The sequence below is a fragment of the Neltuma alba genome, unplaced genomic scaffold (assembly GCF_004799145.2).
Source record: "Neltuma alba isolate B1F8T4 unplaced genomic scaffold, ASM479914v2 tig00011968_pilon, whole genome shotgun sequence".
Classification (NCBI taxonomy): Eukaryota; Viridiplantae; Streptophyta; class Magnoliopsida; order Fabales; family Fabaceae; genus Neltuma; species Neltuma alba.
Window position 1 is genome coordinate 84,537 of NW_021636543.1, and position 17,572 is coordinate 102,108.

The following is a 17,572-nucleotide window of genomic DNA, read 5'->3' on the forward strand; positions in this document are numbered from 1 at the left end:
AATTCTCGTTCTGCATCATGAAAATAGTCTCATGAACAGTCAATACGGTAGTGGAGTTAGGTACGATCAAATTCCAAATAACAGCCGGGCCATCTTGTTTTTTTTTTTTTTGGTAAACAAGAGGGCAGGAGCCCAAAAACTAAAACAGCAAACTAACGGGGATTATATCCCAAACACTCATCTTCAAACAAGGTCCTCAAATGAGGAGGACACGAATCAAAAAGAGAGGAGTTAGATAAGCCTCCTTTTGCCAACGAATCTGCAAGTTGATTCTGCTCCCTTGGGATGTTCCGTATTTCCAGATCCCAGTCATTCTTCATGAACTCTCTTATTTGGAGACAAAGTAGGCTCTCCGTATTGATGCCTTTTTTCTTCAACAAATCAATTGATATTTTGGAATCAGATTCCAAAATCACCTTCTTGAACCCAAGATCCCAGGCTAATTTAATTCGAGAGACGATGGTCGTATACGTGGACTCCGTCGTTGGACGTAGCCATCCTCTCATGGCCTATTTTGAAAAGGCCCAAATCCGAATATGTCTTCAGAAATTGAAGTCTCGTTGATGGATTAAAGGTGGAGAGTGGAGACACGAGTTGTCAATTATCTGGCGCATATTATTTTGCCTTTTTTTTTTCAGGGCAACACATTTTATTTAATTTTCTTCTCAACAGATCATTAGTACTTTTATCATGATAATGATTAAAACATATTAAAACGTGATTTTTTTATATATTATTTATTCTACAACAAACTCTTGCTGATCATATTTATTAATGTTTTTTATCTACTTATTTTAATTTAATTGGACAAATGTATACTCCTTAGCTCTTATTTATATAACACTTTCAATATATTTTACGCAGACCAAGAAAAAATTTAAAATGCATTAGCTTTCTATTAAAATATAACAATTTTTTAAATTTACTCATATTTAATATGTACACCTTTCAAAAGAGATAGCTACCTACACTATAATAAGTAAAAGACAAAATAGTTTATTTACGCTGAAAATTTAATAAAATAAATTATAAATAGGATAAAAAAACATTCTCTTTCTGTCTTATAAATAATAGGAGAGGGTACAACGCATATAAGACCAAATACGTAAGTCTTCTCCTATTGATTTGGGATACTGAGGAATCCACTCTCCTTTGTGTGTGTATATATTATTCGTGCTCCGAAATAAAAAAATAGGGACTGGAAACTCGTATTGACATCTCAGCCCCTTTTAATTAGAACTTGTAAATAAGAATTAAGAATTACAGAAATGCAGGTACCGAGTCTTCAGAGTAATTTGATGAGTTTCGTGATCTACAAAACAGAAAAATTCAAGTCTTAACAAACTTTGGATCCCATAACCGAGTTTGCTCCTTGAAAAGTTCAAATCTGAGCGACTCAAAGCATAAAGAAACGAAGCAAAGGAGGGGAGAGGAAATGCAATTAATGCATCCATGGAAACGAGATCGACAAAACGCAGGAGGATTTCTGAGTTATTGGAGAATGACGACGTCGAAACTAAGATCGATCGCCTCAGTGATCTTCCCGATGCCCTTCTTCACCAAATCTGTCTCCTTCTCCCCATCAAAACCGTTGCACAAACCAGTGTTCTATCAAAGAGATGGAGGTCCCTTTGGATCACCTATCCCGATCTCGACTTCACGACTCTCGAATCCTTGCGCGTTTCTTCAATCAAACACTTGGAGCCTCATCTTTTGACCGCCACTCAATCGCGTATCATCAGCCAAGTTCTCTCTATTCGTGACAAAAACGCGGACATTAGGGTTCTTCGTTTTCGTGCCACCATAAGTTTCTCCCTATTAAATAGTTTAATCCGTAACGCCATCAGGCAGAACGTTAGACAGCTTGAAGTCGAGGTGGGTACAAAAGATTATTTCAACTTTCCCAGGTGTGTGCTTGGTAGTGAAAGTTTAAGGGTATTGAAATTAAAATCGCGTTATCCAGGTTTTCGCTTGCCTCCGGCTTCTATTGTGAAGGATGGCTTCAAGTCTCTCCAAACATTGTCTCTCTCTCTTGTTATTTTGTACAACCAACCATTTCTCTCTGATTTGTTTTCTGATTCGTCATTTCCATCCCTAAAGAAGTTGCGCCTTCGTGCGTGCGTTGGATTGAAATCCCTTCATGTTGGCTGTCGAGTTCTCGAAGATTTGAGCTTAAAAAACTGTTTTCATCTGCAAAGTTTGGACGTGTCATGTGCAATACTAGAAAAGCTTGAGTAGTGGATTGTTTCAATTCGTATAGCGAGAAGAGCTGGGTAAGGATTAATGCACCGAGGCTTCAACATTTAATTTGGGATTACAATAGAGTGACTGACATGACGATTATTGAGCATTCGAAATTTCTGCGTGAGGCCTCAATAGGTTTCTTCATATTACCTAAAGAATTTAGCATGGGCAAGCTTTTAAGTGTCCACAATTTGTTGTCTGGACTATCTCTGGCTCATTCCTTGACTCTCGAAAGTCAGTCCGTTGAGGTAATTTTTGACATTAATTCTCTTTTGGCATAAAATTAGCCAAGTCTTAATTTTCTATTTTTCTTAACTCTTTTATGTAAGTATGAGCTAGTGTGCATATAAACCAACTTTAGGTTAATTAGCTTCTATCGACAAAACTGGTTCTTTGTCTATGATAACTTACAAGATGTGGCTATATAAATTGGAGAGAAAACAGCTATAGCTAGCCAAAGTGACCGGGAGCGTTAGATGATATAATTTAATTTGTTTGGCCCATAATTCATCATATATATTTTTTATTTTTTAATATTCTTACATTCCTCTATTCGTGTGACAATTGGAGTCTCTCTCTTTAATTTTGATCGCAGATTTTATCGAACAATAAATTTTTAGCGATGCATCTTCAGCCATTTTGTAATCTCAAGTCATTAAAGTTGCATACGGTTCTCAACAAAAGTAACGTCCGGGGAATAGCATGCATATTCAGAAGCTGTCCTACACTGCACACTCTGATTCTGAGGATCATTAACGATTACAAGACTGAAAGAAAAGTGAGCTTATTATTGCATATGAATAATTTTTTAAATGTTTTATTAAGATGCTTAATCATATTAAGGACACCTGTGCGAAGTTTAATCATGCGTGCTGTCCCTCGACTATAAATTTCAGCAATGGAATAGGGACTTGTGGGACTTGACTAGCACAGAGGACGAACAATTCTGGGAATCTCAGATCCAAACACTGAAGTCGTTTCTACAACACCTCAAAGTGGTGAAAATTCACGGGTTTCTAGAATGTGAGGATGAAGTTACGTTGGCAAAGTTTCTGCTCAGGCACGGGAAGGCTTTGGAAGAAATGATATTGTGCGGAGGACGCTGCAATTCCAGAGATTCCCTGAGGCGACAGAAAATCAGGTCGCAAATGATGGGATTTTCTCGGGCTTCTTCTAATGCAAAACTGGCATTTCACTAGCAGCTCTCTTCTCGGTTTGTGTCCTGTGTTATTAGCGATTTTGATTATTTTTCTTTCAATAACTCTTGCATTTGAGTCCCACGGAATGAAGTGGGGATAATTTCTTTTTCCCAAAGCAAACATTATATATAATTGTTATTCCACCATGAAATTCAAGCCATAGAAGGAAGTTTTAATTAGGCTTTATTTTTATAAATGTAGAATTAATAGCGATAAGCTGATCAGGTAAAGGACAAGGACAATGATGCAAGACTTTCCACATTGCAGATTTTTATTCAACTTAAAAACTTAGGGCGAATTCAAGGCGTGGAAGATGCATATGATGACTCCTTCCAAGAGCAATAAACTGAAGGGCTGATTAAAAACACAAGCAAGTTGCCCTTGAAATATGGGAAAACCGTATTTTTTTCAACCCTTGGTGCTGTGCGCCCAATCAATAATAAGGCGAGGCAATGTGTACAGTAAGTTGATGAGGGCCCGAACAGTCCACATTTTACACTGCTTTCAATGTGAATTAGCTGGCAAACACATATGAAGATGAAAAAAAAATTGAAAAAGAATGATGAGTAGGTACCGAACCCTCCAATGGGATAGTGCTACTTTGCCGCACGCAACAATTGACTATTGATGGAAATTAAAGGTGTCGTCGGCTATACATAACAATGAGATGTATATTCAGATTTGATACATGCAGTGTCCCCGGATATTGGGAGAATGGCCAAGAAAACGAGCCTAAAAAGATACAGAATTGACCCTACCGTAATGAATATTCGCGCTCTCATCAATGTTATGTATATAGTTTAATATAATTAAGAAGCCGGTACCAAGAAAAACTCAACTCACACCTTCACCATGGATCCAGCCTAAGGGTCCACAAATCCAATCATATTAGAGTTTCGATCAATCCAAAAGGCGATAGGCAAAGAGAGAAATCCCTAAATTGGTCTACCTGTGCTATAATTTCAAACGCAGAATTCAGCTGATTGAAATGGAACAGAGGTGAACTAAACACGAACCCTTTAAACCTTCTTGCACTGGATTATTAATTGGACAGTTGAAAGATAACACTGGACGCATGTATGCATGCCCCTACATAAGATATGATCTACTACTAAGTCACACAACTAAAAGCCAATTATCAAGCTCAACATGCCTATTCATTTTCATTCCAGGGTGCACCACTTCTTATGCCCAGGAGTCCATTTTGGGCATTTTGGACTGAAGTAACTTGAAACAACTCTGGAGTTGAGAAGCTCTATGATCGGAGCGTATTTCACGCATCGAGGAGTTTTGTACTGATTAATGGATGCACCCATGCTCAGAGAGAAGTCCATAAGCTTATCAAATGTCCCGTTCTCCACTATCCTAATCTCTAGAGGCCCAATGGACTTGTCAGAAACCCTGCCTTGGCGATACACGCTATTGAGCGATTCTTCAACTGCAAGGCAACAATCCTCAAAAACAGAAGGAGGGATTGAGGTTTGGTCACTCATGTTAATCTCCCAGTATAGCACGTAGTGGCCGGGGATAGTTGAGGTGTCCGCACAGCTTGTGTACTCTGTCAGGGATGCCCCAAACTGAAGAAGATGATTGGCTGCATTCTTCACAGCATTTTGCAGCTCAACTTCATCGGTCTTATCAGAATCTATGCTCAGGACCACGTTCTTTCGACATACAAAGTTGAATTGAGGGGCCTTATTCTTGAATCCAGCCACACGCAGTACATCCCCAACCCGATACCTATAGAGGCCTGTGATACAATAATATTTAATTACAAATTGAAGTACCAATATGGAAAGGATCAAACCTAAAATTTTGCATATAGTTTCTATCCAATAATTATACAATAAATAATATTTCATTGCTGAAGAGAATAGAATTATTACCTGAATAAGTGGTAACTACAATCTCATACTCCTGACCCAACTTCACATCTACAAGGTCAACTAACTGCTGGTCTGGGTGAGAACCTGAGTTGGTGAGCCCGTTTTTCTTGTTAAGAGGCAAGAACTCAAAGTAACCCATGGTGGGGATGAGGGTGTAAGAGACCTCACTTGGGTCACACAAAGGGTTTAGATTGAGGCCAAAGTAACACTCAGAGGAAGCATACATGGTGCACACGAGAGGAAGACCGTTACTATAGTAATCCAAAGTGGGAATGTATTGAGACATGGTTCCTGTGACGATTACATCAACATACTTGGTGTTAGGCCATAATCTAGGAATGATCCCCTTCCACGACTCTTGGGCACATTCGGCTTCCACAAAAGCCGCAAGGTGGGGATTTGGTTTGAGTATCCTCATGACGGCCTCTCTCACTGAAGGGTCAGTGATTTTGGGGTCTATTGTACCGGTTCTTATGTCATTGCACAAGGAAACCCAATGTTTTTCGAGGAACTTAATGGCCCGAATAAACCCAGAAGCAAAAACAGCCCCAACGCGAAGGACTTGATCGTTTTGACAAAGCCCACAAAGCAACTGGGAGTACATGCTTTGGAAAGAGTCAGGGCAGAGAATGGTCTCGTTGGGGCTGGTGTAGTTGGTGTAGGGATCAAAGGGTCTGTCCTTAAAGTGAGAGCTTTTGTAGTAGCTGGTTAAAACTGGACGAGCTAAAAGTCCTCCCGGTGTCTTAGCTTCTGATTTTACGAACAAAAAGTACATCCCTTTGCCCTCGTCCAAACCCTCGACATATTGGCTCATCACCGGCATCAAAAGGCTATAAAGCAACGCCCTCCTGTCCAGCTCCTCTTCGATCGTCGGCATTAATTTCCTTTCTCCACCAGATGTTCCGGAGCTGCATAAAATACAAGAAGCCGCATATCAAACAAATACTTATTACAATTTTTGACAGACATCATGATAAGTAACTGTACTGGAAAAGGAAGTACTACTGAACGAGACATGTACATGATATTAGTTTTCCACTGACCTAGTCAAGAATTCTGAGACGGGTTTGGAACATAAAATTGGGGAAGTGTCACCATTGGCAATACGATCAATATCTGGTTTTAAGTCGTCATAAGTGACGATGGGGATGAACTTCTTGAAAGAGTGGGCGTCAGTACGACCATCAAGACCATGTCGTTGGAGGTACTCGATATGGGCACTGCGAGAAAGGATCTCAGAGAGGACACTTCTTTGAAAGTCACCGGCGTTGCCGGTGACGTCTTCAATGTATTTCAGAGCTCTCTCGCGGTGATACCGGGTGGGGGTGTTATCAGCATTTGGGGCAACATGATCAAGGCCATTTGCGTCAGCAGGAGCCTCGGGCATGGTGGCTATATTGTGAGAGAAATCACTGATCATATAAAGGAAGTGATGAATATAATGGAAGAAGAAGGAAAGGAGCCAGTATGAGGTGGAGTGGGTTGGAAAAGAAGGGGAGAGAAGGAGGGTATATATAGAGGGGAGGGTTGTTAGAAGGAGGAGAGTGAGGGTGAAATGGTAAAAGACAGGGGGGATTAATTGAAAAGACGAATAGGATGGAGGGAAAGGGAAGGAGGAGCGCTGGGTTACCTGGGTACACGGGTGCATGTAGGACGGCTGCTGTTAACAAGACCGGCAGCGGCTCCCGTAAGTTGATCGATTTGATTTCAATTTCATTGAACCATGATTCTGCTGCCTGGCTTCTCTCTCGCGCGCCTTTTATTTACCAACACACCAATTCCCTCGCTCTCCTTCTTTTCTAAATTCGAGGCCCCCCTTTCTTCTCTTTTACTGTATTTTTCCATACTCAAACCTCACCATCACTTGATATATATTTCCCTGTTTTATAAGTAACTTTTATTATGTTTTATCGAAATCATAACCCATCTTAAAATTTAATAACTTCTTAATTTTAATCTAAAATAACAGTTTATATAATAATAAATATAATTGTTAAAAAATTAATAATATGAATTATAAATAGTACAAAAAATGCTCTTCTCTTGCCGCTAGCTCCATGAATTAGGCAGGAAGATTATATCAACACACACGCACACTCAAGTTTTAAGGATTAGATCTCGCTCATTGAATTTGGGGTAGACAACAGCTCAAAGATTAATGATAAGACCATCATCAGATTGTTCATAATCAATTTAATGTATTTCTAGTTTTAGATGCTAAATGGAATGCTACAAGCATTAAGTTATAAAATATTATTTCACAAAATTTGATTTATAGGATGGGTTTAAATAATTTTTTTTAGTTATTAAATATCATTTTATTAGTGTATAAAAATAGAAAAGCAATAAAGTGGGAGATCTTCCTCTCTTCAATTTATTGTTTTATAATGAATTTATATTTCTTGTGCATTTTCCTACAAGTTTTTCTCTTTTAATGCTCATGATGTATAGGCATAAAATATAAAATATAGCTTAATAACATTATTTTGATTTTGAATAATATATAAATTTGGCGAAAAAATTAATGAAAGAAAATTTTGATGTTCAAACCGGTTGCCAGTCAAGCAGTTTTCTGCCAGTTCGGACTGGTTCTTAGTTTCATCCCCAGTACGTACCCAATCGGATTTAGTAGCTTCTCTCCCGATTGAAGCAGTCAAACTGACTTGTCCGGTCTGATTTTTTTAAACAATGATGTTTCATAATTTTAATCCTTTTGATGTACTTGAAAAATTGAATTCTTGGAGTATACGAAGTTGGAACTCATCCCCTATAAAAGATTGAATTTTGTGCATCAAATAATGGTGGAGGATTAGTGAAGTCAACGTAGACTGACCCAAACAGAGCAATTATATATACAAGGACGATGGAGTGGAAAAGGAGTGATGGATGTTTCGGATGCAACAGTACTTTTTGTGCGGTACAAGTGATGAGAAGATAGTGTCTTTTTTAATTTTTGCAAAAAGGCTTCGATAAAGAATGCTTGTAGGTAGGGTTTTCTGTATTTTGCGTGAGCTTCACTCGATATAACTGCCTAACTATGGGGTATGCAAGCGCCACCTGCACATACGGGTGAAATGAATCAGAAAAAGTTTTCTAATGAGAATAGCGATGGATGAGGATATGGTGAGAGCTTTGGCATCTGGCACCACTTTAAGTTATTGCATCTTCATTGCGCAGCCATCACCGATCATGCACTCTCTCCCCACTGTGCTGACAGGTTACTTTCATTTTGAATTTGCAGCTCACTGTTTCTGTCTTTCCATCACTTGTTCTCTCTCTCTCTGCTGCTTTTTGGTTTTGACAGTGCAGGGTTTCACATTATTATAGAATTATGTGGGCACGCGTGGCTCAGCTGGCTTCAGACGAACTGGATGATTTTTGAAATCTGAGGTCGGAAATATGGGTGCAAATTAGGTTGATGCTTGTACGTAATACTCGAAGCTTTTTTTCCGTATATTAATTATTGGGAGCTGTAGGGCTAGGTCTCTTTATATCGAATCTGGAGTTTATTACTAGCACGTCTTTTAAGCGATCCTTTCTTCCATGTTACAAATAATTGATGAGTTCAATATATATTGGTTTTGACTTAAGTTGTGGTCGAGGGGACATGACGGCCAGTTCTTCTTGATGAATAATATCTAAATAACTTTGTTAAACTAGGTTTGCACACAAGCAAAGGAGGAAGACAGCTATATCATTTTTACCATGTTATCAAATGTGATTTTTTTTTTTTTTATTCTGCAAGATACGAGGATCAAATTGGAAACAGAGAACCATTGCCTTTCCGATCCAAGTAATACTGTCGGAGTAGTTTCATATGGAGCTTCACCACATGAGCGTCATGTGCCACTATTTTTTTTTCTCCTCATTGAAATTCTTGCAGGGACTGCCTTCCTTGTAGGAGGATAATAATGCGATTTTTTTGCCAGTAATATGAGGATGTGACCGGGACTATTATATTCTCCACGTCTTGTGACCCGGCGTACTAATGATTTATTATCAAATAATATAATTAAAATATCTATCAATTTATTCAATTATCATCGAACTTTGAGTTTAAAATAAGAATGGAGACAAGGAGAATGAGAAGGAGGAGAAGGCCGGGAAGGCCTCGGCCCCTGAAACCTAACCTGCCTATATGCTTAAACACCACAGCTGTAAGGAACTGGATCATGCGGATTTATAATTAATCATGTTGATATTCAATTCTGTGACTTTTTATCGCGTTCACATGTTGGAAAGGTACGTGTAACTTATCCGATCATGTCAGGTGAATGTACAAATATTCTCATATTGCACTTTAGTTTTTTTTTTTTTTGACCAGGATATGGCACTTTAGTTGAGATATGTGCAAAGAGAACACATACCACACAGAATGAGTCAGTGAATAAGCATGATGAGAGATTGTAAAAGGAATGGGTGGTTGAATGAAACACAGGGGAAGGGGGCCGGGGGTGCTTAAAGGGTCTATGAGAAGGATGAGAATGTAGGATTAGGGAGTTACAGTGAGGTGTTGACTTTAGGGTGGTCCCGGAGCGGCCATGTCTCCGGCTGTCTGCTTCGCGCGTGTCAGGGTCACTTTCAGAGGCCACGTGTTGTGCAGAAGTTAGATGATCCCACACACACTCCCGTTTTTCCTTCAGTCAAACTCCCCAAAAGAACGAAGCTTTCTTGGGCTCCAAATTTGCGACTCACATAGGAGGGCGCACCGAGGCTGGGACTTCGCCTTGTGCTTTGGGTTTTGGGATTCCCACCTTCTCACATCTCACTCACTTTGAAGAATGTTTATATTACGGGATTACTACCGTTTCTTTATTGCTTTGCATGATCAGGCTTCAATCTCTCTCTCTCTCTCTCTCTCTCTCTCTCTCTCGACCTTCTGAAAGACAATGTACACTTCAACATCTGCTATAAAAGAATATGTTATGTAGTACCATACTGTGTGCTGATATCATCATTTTAATTTTAATATCAGGTTCATCGTCTTGCGTGCCCTCAAGCCTAGTCAGTTTGATCTTATTAAAGTTATAGGTATACCCATTTTCGGCTAAACAACACGCTAACCTATCGGTTCTCGGGTGGAATCATCCCTCTAAACGTGTTCACGATTGAAAAAACTACTATATATATGCAGTAAAATGACCCTAGAATCACTGTGCATGCAAATGGTAACCCAATGAAGTGAATGAACATGTTTCCCATGTGGCTGAAGCTTTAGTTGCTGATACATTCATTATATAATGTTATTGAAACTTCGTTCAACCCACTTGACCGTACTTAATTACTATTAAGAGTTGACCACATGCCGCAAGCGTCTGTTCGAAGTACTCTCCAGAAACCATTTGCAACTCAACAAGCCAGCCTGTAGATATACCCTGCTCATATATACAATTATGTGTGTACGCGCGCGCGCAGATATATACATGCAGCACATTGCTTAATTTGGTGATGACTTATTCCACATACAAAAAGAAACTTGGAATGATGAATATATTGTGTGTTTTCTTGCAACAATATTCAGTTAATCAGCCACATGAAAAAAGTCACCTATAGTTCAGTGTTTCCTCAGAGTTGTGCAAGACTCCATGCCTTCAAAAGTAGTACGTTTCACAAAAAGGACACACAAGTGTCGGCACGACTCTCATAGGCTTAGCTTCTCATGTCAGAAACACACATGAGGTGATTTACCGGCATATATAGATCGAATTTGCTATGATAATGTGATCATGGCTGAAGTCACAGATCAACAATTATCAGAGGCAATATGATGTGGATCCACAAAAAGGAAGCGACTAAAGATTGATTAGTTACTTGTGTGTTAACAAACCTAGAATCCTGTAGATCTTTTCTTTCGTCACAAATCACAAAACTCACCCATTGTTACTGAATAATATTTGCCGAATCCAACCAAACGAAACAAAAGTAGCTTCATCATTCCATTCACTTTGTGGATGACAAATTGTGCCCTGAGTTCAGCCACTCTGCCCATCTTTTCGTGTAACAAGCTCGGCTAACAAGTGGGACCTTCGTTCCCAGTCATAACCAACCGAAGCTGGTTGACCAAGAACTATGCCCGAAGTGTCACTTACAGTCCTGTTAAAGATGATTAAATGGTGGAGACAATTGCGTTCCCGGATTACCTTTCCGAAGGATTTTGCTTCTTTTGGCATAGTTTTCCAGAGGGTACAAGATAGATAGATAACGAAGGCCATGAAATATGGGCAGCACAACATGTTAAGTTGACGACACGAGAGAATAGCCATACACAGCACAAAGTTTGTTTTCCAGATACTAAAGGGATGAAGGGATGACCCCATTTTCCAATACAAACAGTACTCATCACTGTGTATGTGTCGATGCCCAGTGGTTGCAGATAGCCATGTGATGTTAATTGCTAGCTCGTTGAAAGAACAGTGCTCAGGAACTCGGGGGTAAAAGTGGATATTATGATTCGAAAATATAAAGGGAAACAAAATAATGGGGAGGAACATGATGAACAAGTATAGAAAAATGGTATGAAAAGTGGATGACACAGCGTAGCAGCGATGGGTCCCTATGCTCACTGACTTAAAAAGAGACCTGGTTTTCTGTCTTCCCGATCTTTATCCCCACGATCAAGAGAAAGGTGAGGAAGAGACATTATTATGTTCTTCTTTGTGGTACCCTTTTGTCCCTTGCGAAATTTTAATCTGGCCAAAGGGGATAAGGCTTACTTCACGTCACAGTGTACCAGTCACATGTATATGAATTCCTCCCAATCCAGATATATCAAATTAAATTATGAAGACGCGTACACTGTACGCTTGTCATGCCTGCGAATTTAGAGGGATGATCAGGTAGGGGACCTGATCTTTCTTTCTCAATTGGACCACATTATCACAATGATCGAAGTGGAGTTTTGAGCAATTTCGTGAAGAAACGCAATTAATACATGGAGTTTTGTGGCCCACTTTAATATATTATATGCGGTTAACATGATTGCATCGATCGATCTTACATGTCTTGAGCTTCCCATATACTTGAGTATGAAGTATTGAAGTCATTGCATGGAGCCATACTATCTCATCTAGGTCTCCGAATAAATATACGTGGGACAAGGGATCATAAAATTCTCTGGCTTGCAGGGTATTCCAATAGTTCTCTGATCGCTGATCGAGATCAACATTTTCCTCTCTCACTCACTGCATGTGTTTCTCTGTGTATCGTGTCTGTTTCAGTGAGTAGTATTGTGGACCACCTGATGAGATCAGCTCTTCTCACTCACGTCGATCGGCTGAAAACTTGAGCTGCCAGTTCCCCACCCTTCATTAACAAAACCGCTCTTAACTTCGCTATCCCCTAATCTGAGCTTCCGTTTCGGAGAAATTCATAACTAACAATTTCATACATGATTTTATGATATCATTAATGATGTTTCTTCTTTAAGGAAATGGACATGACGACAACAACGGATCATCCGAAATTAAATTATGGGGAGGTGAAGTTAAATCATATATACTACCTTCAGTATTTAATATAAGATCTCATTTAAGTTTTATTTTAGTCCTAATTATAAGACTTCAATCCATTTTGTATTGCATATTTATAAATTTTTTCTAAGATAGTCCCTCTAATAATAGTAGTAGTTCTAACCAATAAACTTGATTAGCAAGGATATTTTAAGAAATACAACACATATTTATTACAAATAATTAACTTAACTTAGTTTTTTAATTTTCTTAAATTAGTCAACTAGCTTTTATAATTAACACCGGGGTAGTATATAATTTGTCTTTTTTATAAGCTACTTTATAATGGGAGAGACTGGCAACAACCCATGGGAACAATAAGTAAATTTGTTTGTATTCTCTTTTGGTCAAAAGAAAAAATCGTTTAGATTCTCAGGAAACTTGCTCACATATATAACAGGGAATCGGAACCCGAAAATTTGTGGGAGTACCCAATTTAAGTCCAAGGAATAGGATTCTAAACCTAACATACCATACAGATACAAAATTTTATTCCCCGATCTTCTTCCTGCATGCCTAAGCCATAAAAAAATGTGTGGCGTACAGAGAGTATAACTTCTATGGAAAAAAAACTGATGTGTTGGATTGGCAACACTTATTGTTAGACGTCGGTATGACACTGTGGGAATGATAAACATGGTTTAGCAGTTGTCAACGTTAGATCCTAGGAAAAGTACTGCATCATGAGGGAGGGAAAGGGCAGGCGTAATACAACTGAAAGTGTCATCATCTTTATTCGTTACACCCACCAGTGCTTTTCGTTCCTCTGCTTTATCCTATCTTTAGTGCCAATGTTCCACAGCTTTACCTGCCGATAGAGAAATGACCTGTGGCGCCATGACCATGAATGACCCCGAAACAATGTTCTGAAAAGAGGATCAGGATTGGTTTTCATAATGGGCCTTCCACTCAGAAGTGACGTGCCGCCCATTCTTATGGGCCGGAAGATGGGGCTTCCTAGTGGTCCATCAGAAAACACTCTTGGGCCTGAGGAAAATGGCAAAGGAAGCAAGGAAAAATGGTTATTATTTGAGAACAGGCGTGGTTACATAATGGAAGGATTTTTTTTTTTTTTAAAGGAATGAATAATGCAAACTTGAATAGGAAAAAGCATGGTTGTAAAATAGTTAAGGAAATCCTATCCTAATATAATAAACAAAACACGTGATAACGGCTAATGATTCTGGGAAAGTTCCGTACACGCTTCCATTTCACACGTTCACCAATTAATGAACAGCTGTTTTTGAAATCAACGCACCATCCTCCTTCCTTCCCTCCCTGTTTTCTTTACTCACACCACAACCGCAATCCATTAAACTATTATTATGATTCCCACGTCCAGCCCCATTTCAACTTTCGCCCCTCACGTTCACTTCATTTGGATCAAACGCAACTCTCTCTTTTCTTTTTCTTTTTCTTTTTTGTGTTTCCATGTGCTTTGCTAACTGTACATACATCACGGATAGAATAGAATCCCATTGCTATCTACAAATGGGAGGGGGACACTAGCTAGAATGCTGCTCGGATATGTTTTCCCGTTATAATATAATCTGTCCCCAAAGCATCAGACTCTACCCAAGCTTTAGGGGGGAACTCCCCAAGTAACGGAATTAGATTTAAACCAAAATATTTGATCCCAGGTGCCGAATATGATTGTAACATAACCTGAATTCAAATTTGGCCTTCTTTCTCTTTGGATTATCGTGTTTGATACATGATGATTTCTAACGGCGGTAAAATTAATTTTCTCATGGGTTTTGTCCTGCGTCTCATCTTCCTAAGCTGTTTTTCCCCGCTAAATTATATAGTTTGATCTTGCTTTCTTAGTCTTGAGGCGTTTCTGGTTGAGAAAGGAGAAGTGAAAAACTAGATTGTCCATGGTGGGCTCGTCATTCGCAAGATATTTTAAGTAGTGCCACTTTGAATTCGCTTAAGGATATGTACTACCTTTATCGAGTTTAATTGTACCACATGGATGTGCTGGGATCTATACACAACATAACCAACCATATATGTTTCAATTATTACTGATGCTCTGTTTTCTTTTTCTTTTTCTTTTTTTTGAAATCTCGTTACGAAGTCCTGAAGAAGAAGGAACGCGCTAAAAGAGTTGAGAAAAAAGGGTAAAAGCAAAGAATTAAGACTTGAGTAACCAGTCAAATAGTGAATTAACAGAGAAAAAGGGAAGGTTAACATTCCAAGCATGAAGACGGCGTCGTATCTTTTACGCCGAGGGGAAAAAATAGAGTTACGGGGGAGGCAATCAGGAGGAAGAGTTGGGGAGGTGACGTTGAGGAGGATGATGAAGCCAAAAGGAGGAGTGTTGCATGAGATCCGGGCTTAATCTGAACATCAAAACGCAGAACTCCAAGAGAGAGAGAGCGCCATCGCCATCAAGATCAGCTTCGGAGATCATGCAGAAGAGATCATCCTGCGTCAAATCCTGCAGGCCAAGAAGAGCAGAGTTGATGCGCAAGCTGTCCAAGGTGATGAGGCCTTTGTGTTTGTCCATGAGCAGCTGAAAGCCATTGCAGAGCTCAGTGAGGAGACCTTGGCCTCCCAGTTTGTGAGCAATCACGGGAAGCAAGTCTTGAAATTGAAGAGCAGCCATTGAAGGTAGAAGGAGAGAATCGGATGTGGTGGGTTGGGGGCGGAAGATGAATCATATTTAAACAGGGGGAGAGAGGGAAAGGGGAAGGAAGGGGGAGAGAAGAAATGAAGGGTGAGGGGATGACAGCAGGGAAACAGAGAATAATGGGGTGATCGGCTTTGATTGTGGGTAAGCGACCGCATTTGCCTCCCTGCTTCCCCATCCCCACGTTGCTCTTCTATTTTATTCTGGTTCCTTGTGTTGGGCAAGTCTCCTTCGCCTTTCCTTTTCTTTATCTTATTCTTAATTCATACACCTGTTCATGAGAATCTCAGCTGGATTCTTGACAGCTCAGCTGTTTTGCAAAATTACATAGCTTTTACCTCTTGGATTCTTCTTCAATTTCTTTTGACAACTGAAAATATTTGTGAAGTTTGTTCCCATATATAACATCATTTAACAAAATTTACCAATGAGACGGGGGGCCAAATCCGGTGATAAGATGATGATTAATTGCGTCTTTGGTAATGAGTTCAGTTAGTAAACCAATACAGTATGAGACTGTAGCCTTTTCTTAAAAACCACAAAAACATATATCACCTTTTCCAGTAAAACACACACATGCACACACATTTCCAATAAACAACACACACATGCCCACACACAATACTTGCGGAGGCTTTTATTTATTAATGAAGCAAGTTTTACTTTATAGAGGCATTTTAATTTGGATGACACTCACAATAATTTGAAAGAAAAGGGAATCGGGTGAGAAGTGATGGCATGGGGATGAAATATTAAATAATAAGACGTACGTGGTTAAGGAGCATAGGGTCGAAGTAAAGGAAGGCTGAAATGGAGAAAATAAGCAAGCCCAGGGATCAAAGCCATATGTGATAGGTTCGGTTGATTGATTCGCGGGCTGGGGGACGAATACGGCGGCTTCCTTATGGAGATGGAAATCCCAGTACATCCTCCCACACACTCTTGCAACTCTACCCACCAACCTTTTTTCCTTTCTCCTCTCTTTCGAATAACTTCTCTTTCACACCTTAGCTTGGAATAGCTTAATCTAATATTCCCTGACCCACACTCCCAGCCCATACGATGTGAATGCATTTCCACATAGTTGCCAGCAAAGTTCTTTTATATTACTTTCGGTTCTAATTATAAGATCTCGTTTGTAGATTATAAATAATGTTTTGTAATTAAGACCGACGATAATATATACTCTTCCAGTCCTAAATATAAGACCCTTATACACACTGGTACAAGGGTCTTACATTTAGGACCGGAGGAGTACTTGTTTCGGTTGAGGGGCTCTCTCCTCTTCTCGGCTCTGTCCCACGGCCTATTTCAGGGAAGCCATCATCATGCATTCAAATTGATATTGCCTGGCTGTGCGGATTCGCTACTCTTTCTGATTCTGACTTTGCAAATTGAAGTCTTTTCCGTCGCCTTGGATGTAATAGCGCACAAGTTTGACAAGTTTTTGGAGTTCAAATCCGGCATCTTGCAATCAAAATCAGCTCCTTTTTTTAACTTCTCCGTCCCGCGTAGAAACACAAGTGACTGCCTCTTCACCAAAATATCTTAATATTCAGCAAGTCATCTCTGAAATGAAATTTACTGTCCATGCGAGCATGGCAGGTAATATCATATTATAACTCACAGCATAAGGAAGCGGAGGGTATAATGTCTCTGATTCCGGAAACCTGAAAGCAGCTAATAATACCAATTTTATGGTCAGACCAATGAAGGTTTTTTTTTAGCTACGCATAGATATACTTTTATTCAAATACTTTTAAACACTAAATATGAATATTTTTTGAATAAAAATTTAAATATTGGTTCACTTTGTCATGAGAGACTAGTCTTTTTTCACTGAGTCAGACTGTTAATTTTTGAATGAAGTCTTTATTTTGAAAGGAGTTTTTTTTTTTGGGTGCAGAAGGGAGGTGATCCATATGCAATGAGGGCCATGGTTGGCGTCGTGGTAGTCAATCTCTACCCTGAGCCCATTCCACTTCTTATAACTGTGGGACAACTTAACTGAGGAATAACTGTATAAGGGGATGTTTGGATAAAAACTAAACCATGGTTTCAGAAGTACTTTTACGGATTACGAAGTAAATATGTGGAGGA

The 17,572-nt window shown here is 39.4% G+C and overlaps 3 protein-coding genes across 3 annotated transcripts; 1 reads left to right on the plus strand and 2 right to left on the minus strand.

The window, feature by feature from the left end:
- Positions 1-1,452: 1,452 nt before the first annotated feature.
- On the plus strand, positions 1,453-3,443 carry LOC114720158 (putative F-box/FBD/LRR-repeat protein At4g03220). The gene is given in 4 exon segments (XM_028905780.1): positions 1,453-2,230; positions 2,233-2,492; positions 2,840-3,022; positions 3,141-3,443. Coding segments are annotated over 4 exon segments (1,524 nt in total).
- Positions 3,444-4,443: 1,000 nt separating this feature from the next.
- LOC114720136 (indole-3-acetic acid-amido synthetase GH3.6) lies at positions 4,444-6,775 on the minus strand. Its single transcript, XM_028905750.1, has 3 exons — positions 6,373-6,775; positions 5,330-6,237; positions 4,444-5,193 (listed from the first exon to the last, which is right to left on the minus strand). The coding sequence occupies exons 1-3, from the start codon at positions 6,747-6,749 to the stop codon at positions 4,607-4,609; spliced, it is 1,872 nt and encodes a 623-aa protein (XP_028761583.1). The 5' UTR covers positions 6,750-6,775; the 3' UTR covers positions 4,444-4,606.
- Positions 6,776-14,961: 8,186 nt separating this feature from the next.
- Positions 14,962-15,605, minus strand: LOC114720133 (calcium-binding protein KRP1-like). The gene has a single exon (XM_028905747.1). It carries the CDS (start codon positions 15,446-15,448, stop codon positions 15,101-15,103), a length of 348 nt encoding a protein of 115 aa, XP_028761580.1. The 5' UTR covers positions 15,449-15,605; the 3' UTR covers positions 14,962-15,100.
- Positions 15,606-17,572: the final 1,967 nt, after the last annotated feature.

What these genes read in the sequence shown, in the direction of transcription:
- LOC114720136 (XM_028905750.1), bottom strand. Translation starts at nt 6,749, where the DNA reads ATGATCAGTGATTTCTCTCACAATATAGCCACCATGCCCGAGGCTCCT. An exon ending in GTCTCAGAATTCTTGACTAG is followed by an intron (nt 6,238 to 6,372) that starts GTCAGTGGAAAA and finishes TATTTTATGCAG; the next exon opens with CTCCGGAACATCTGGTGGAG. An exon ending in TGTAGTTACCACTTATTCAG is followed by an intron (nt 5,194 to 5,329) that starts GTAATAATTCTA and finishes ATTGTATCACAG; the next exon opens with GCCTCTATAGGTATCGGGTT.
- LOC114720133 (XM_028905747.1), bottom strand. Translation starts at nt 15,448, where the DNA reads ATGGCTGCTCTTCAATTTCAAGACTTGCTTCCCGTGATTGCTCACAAA.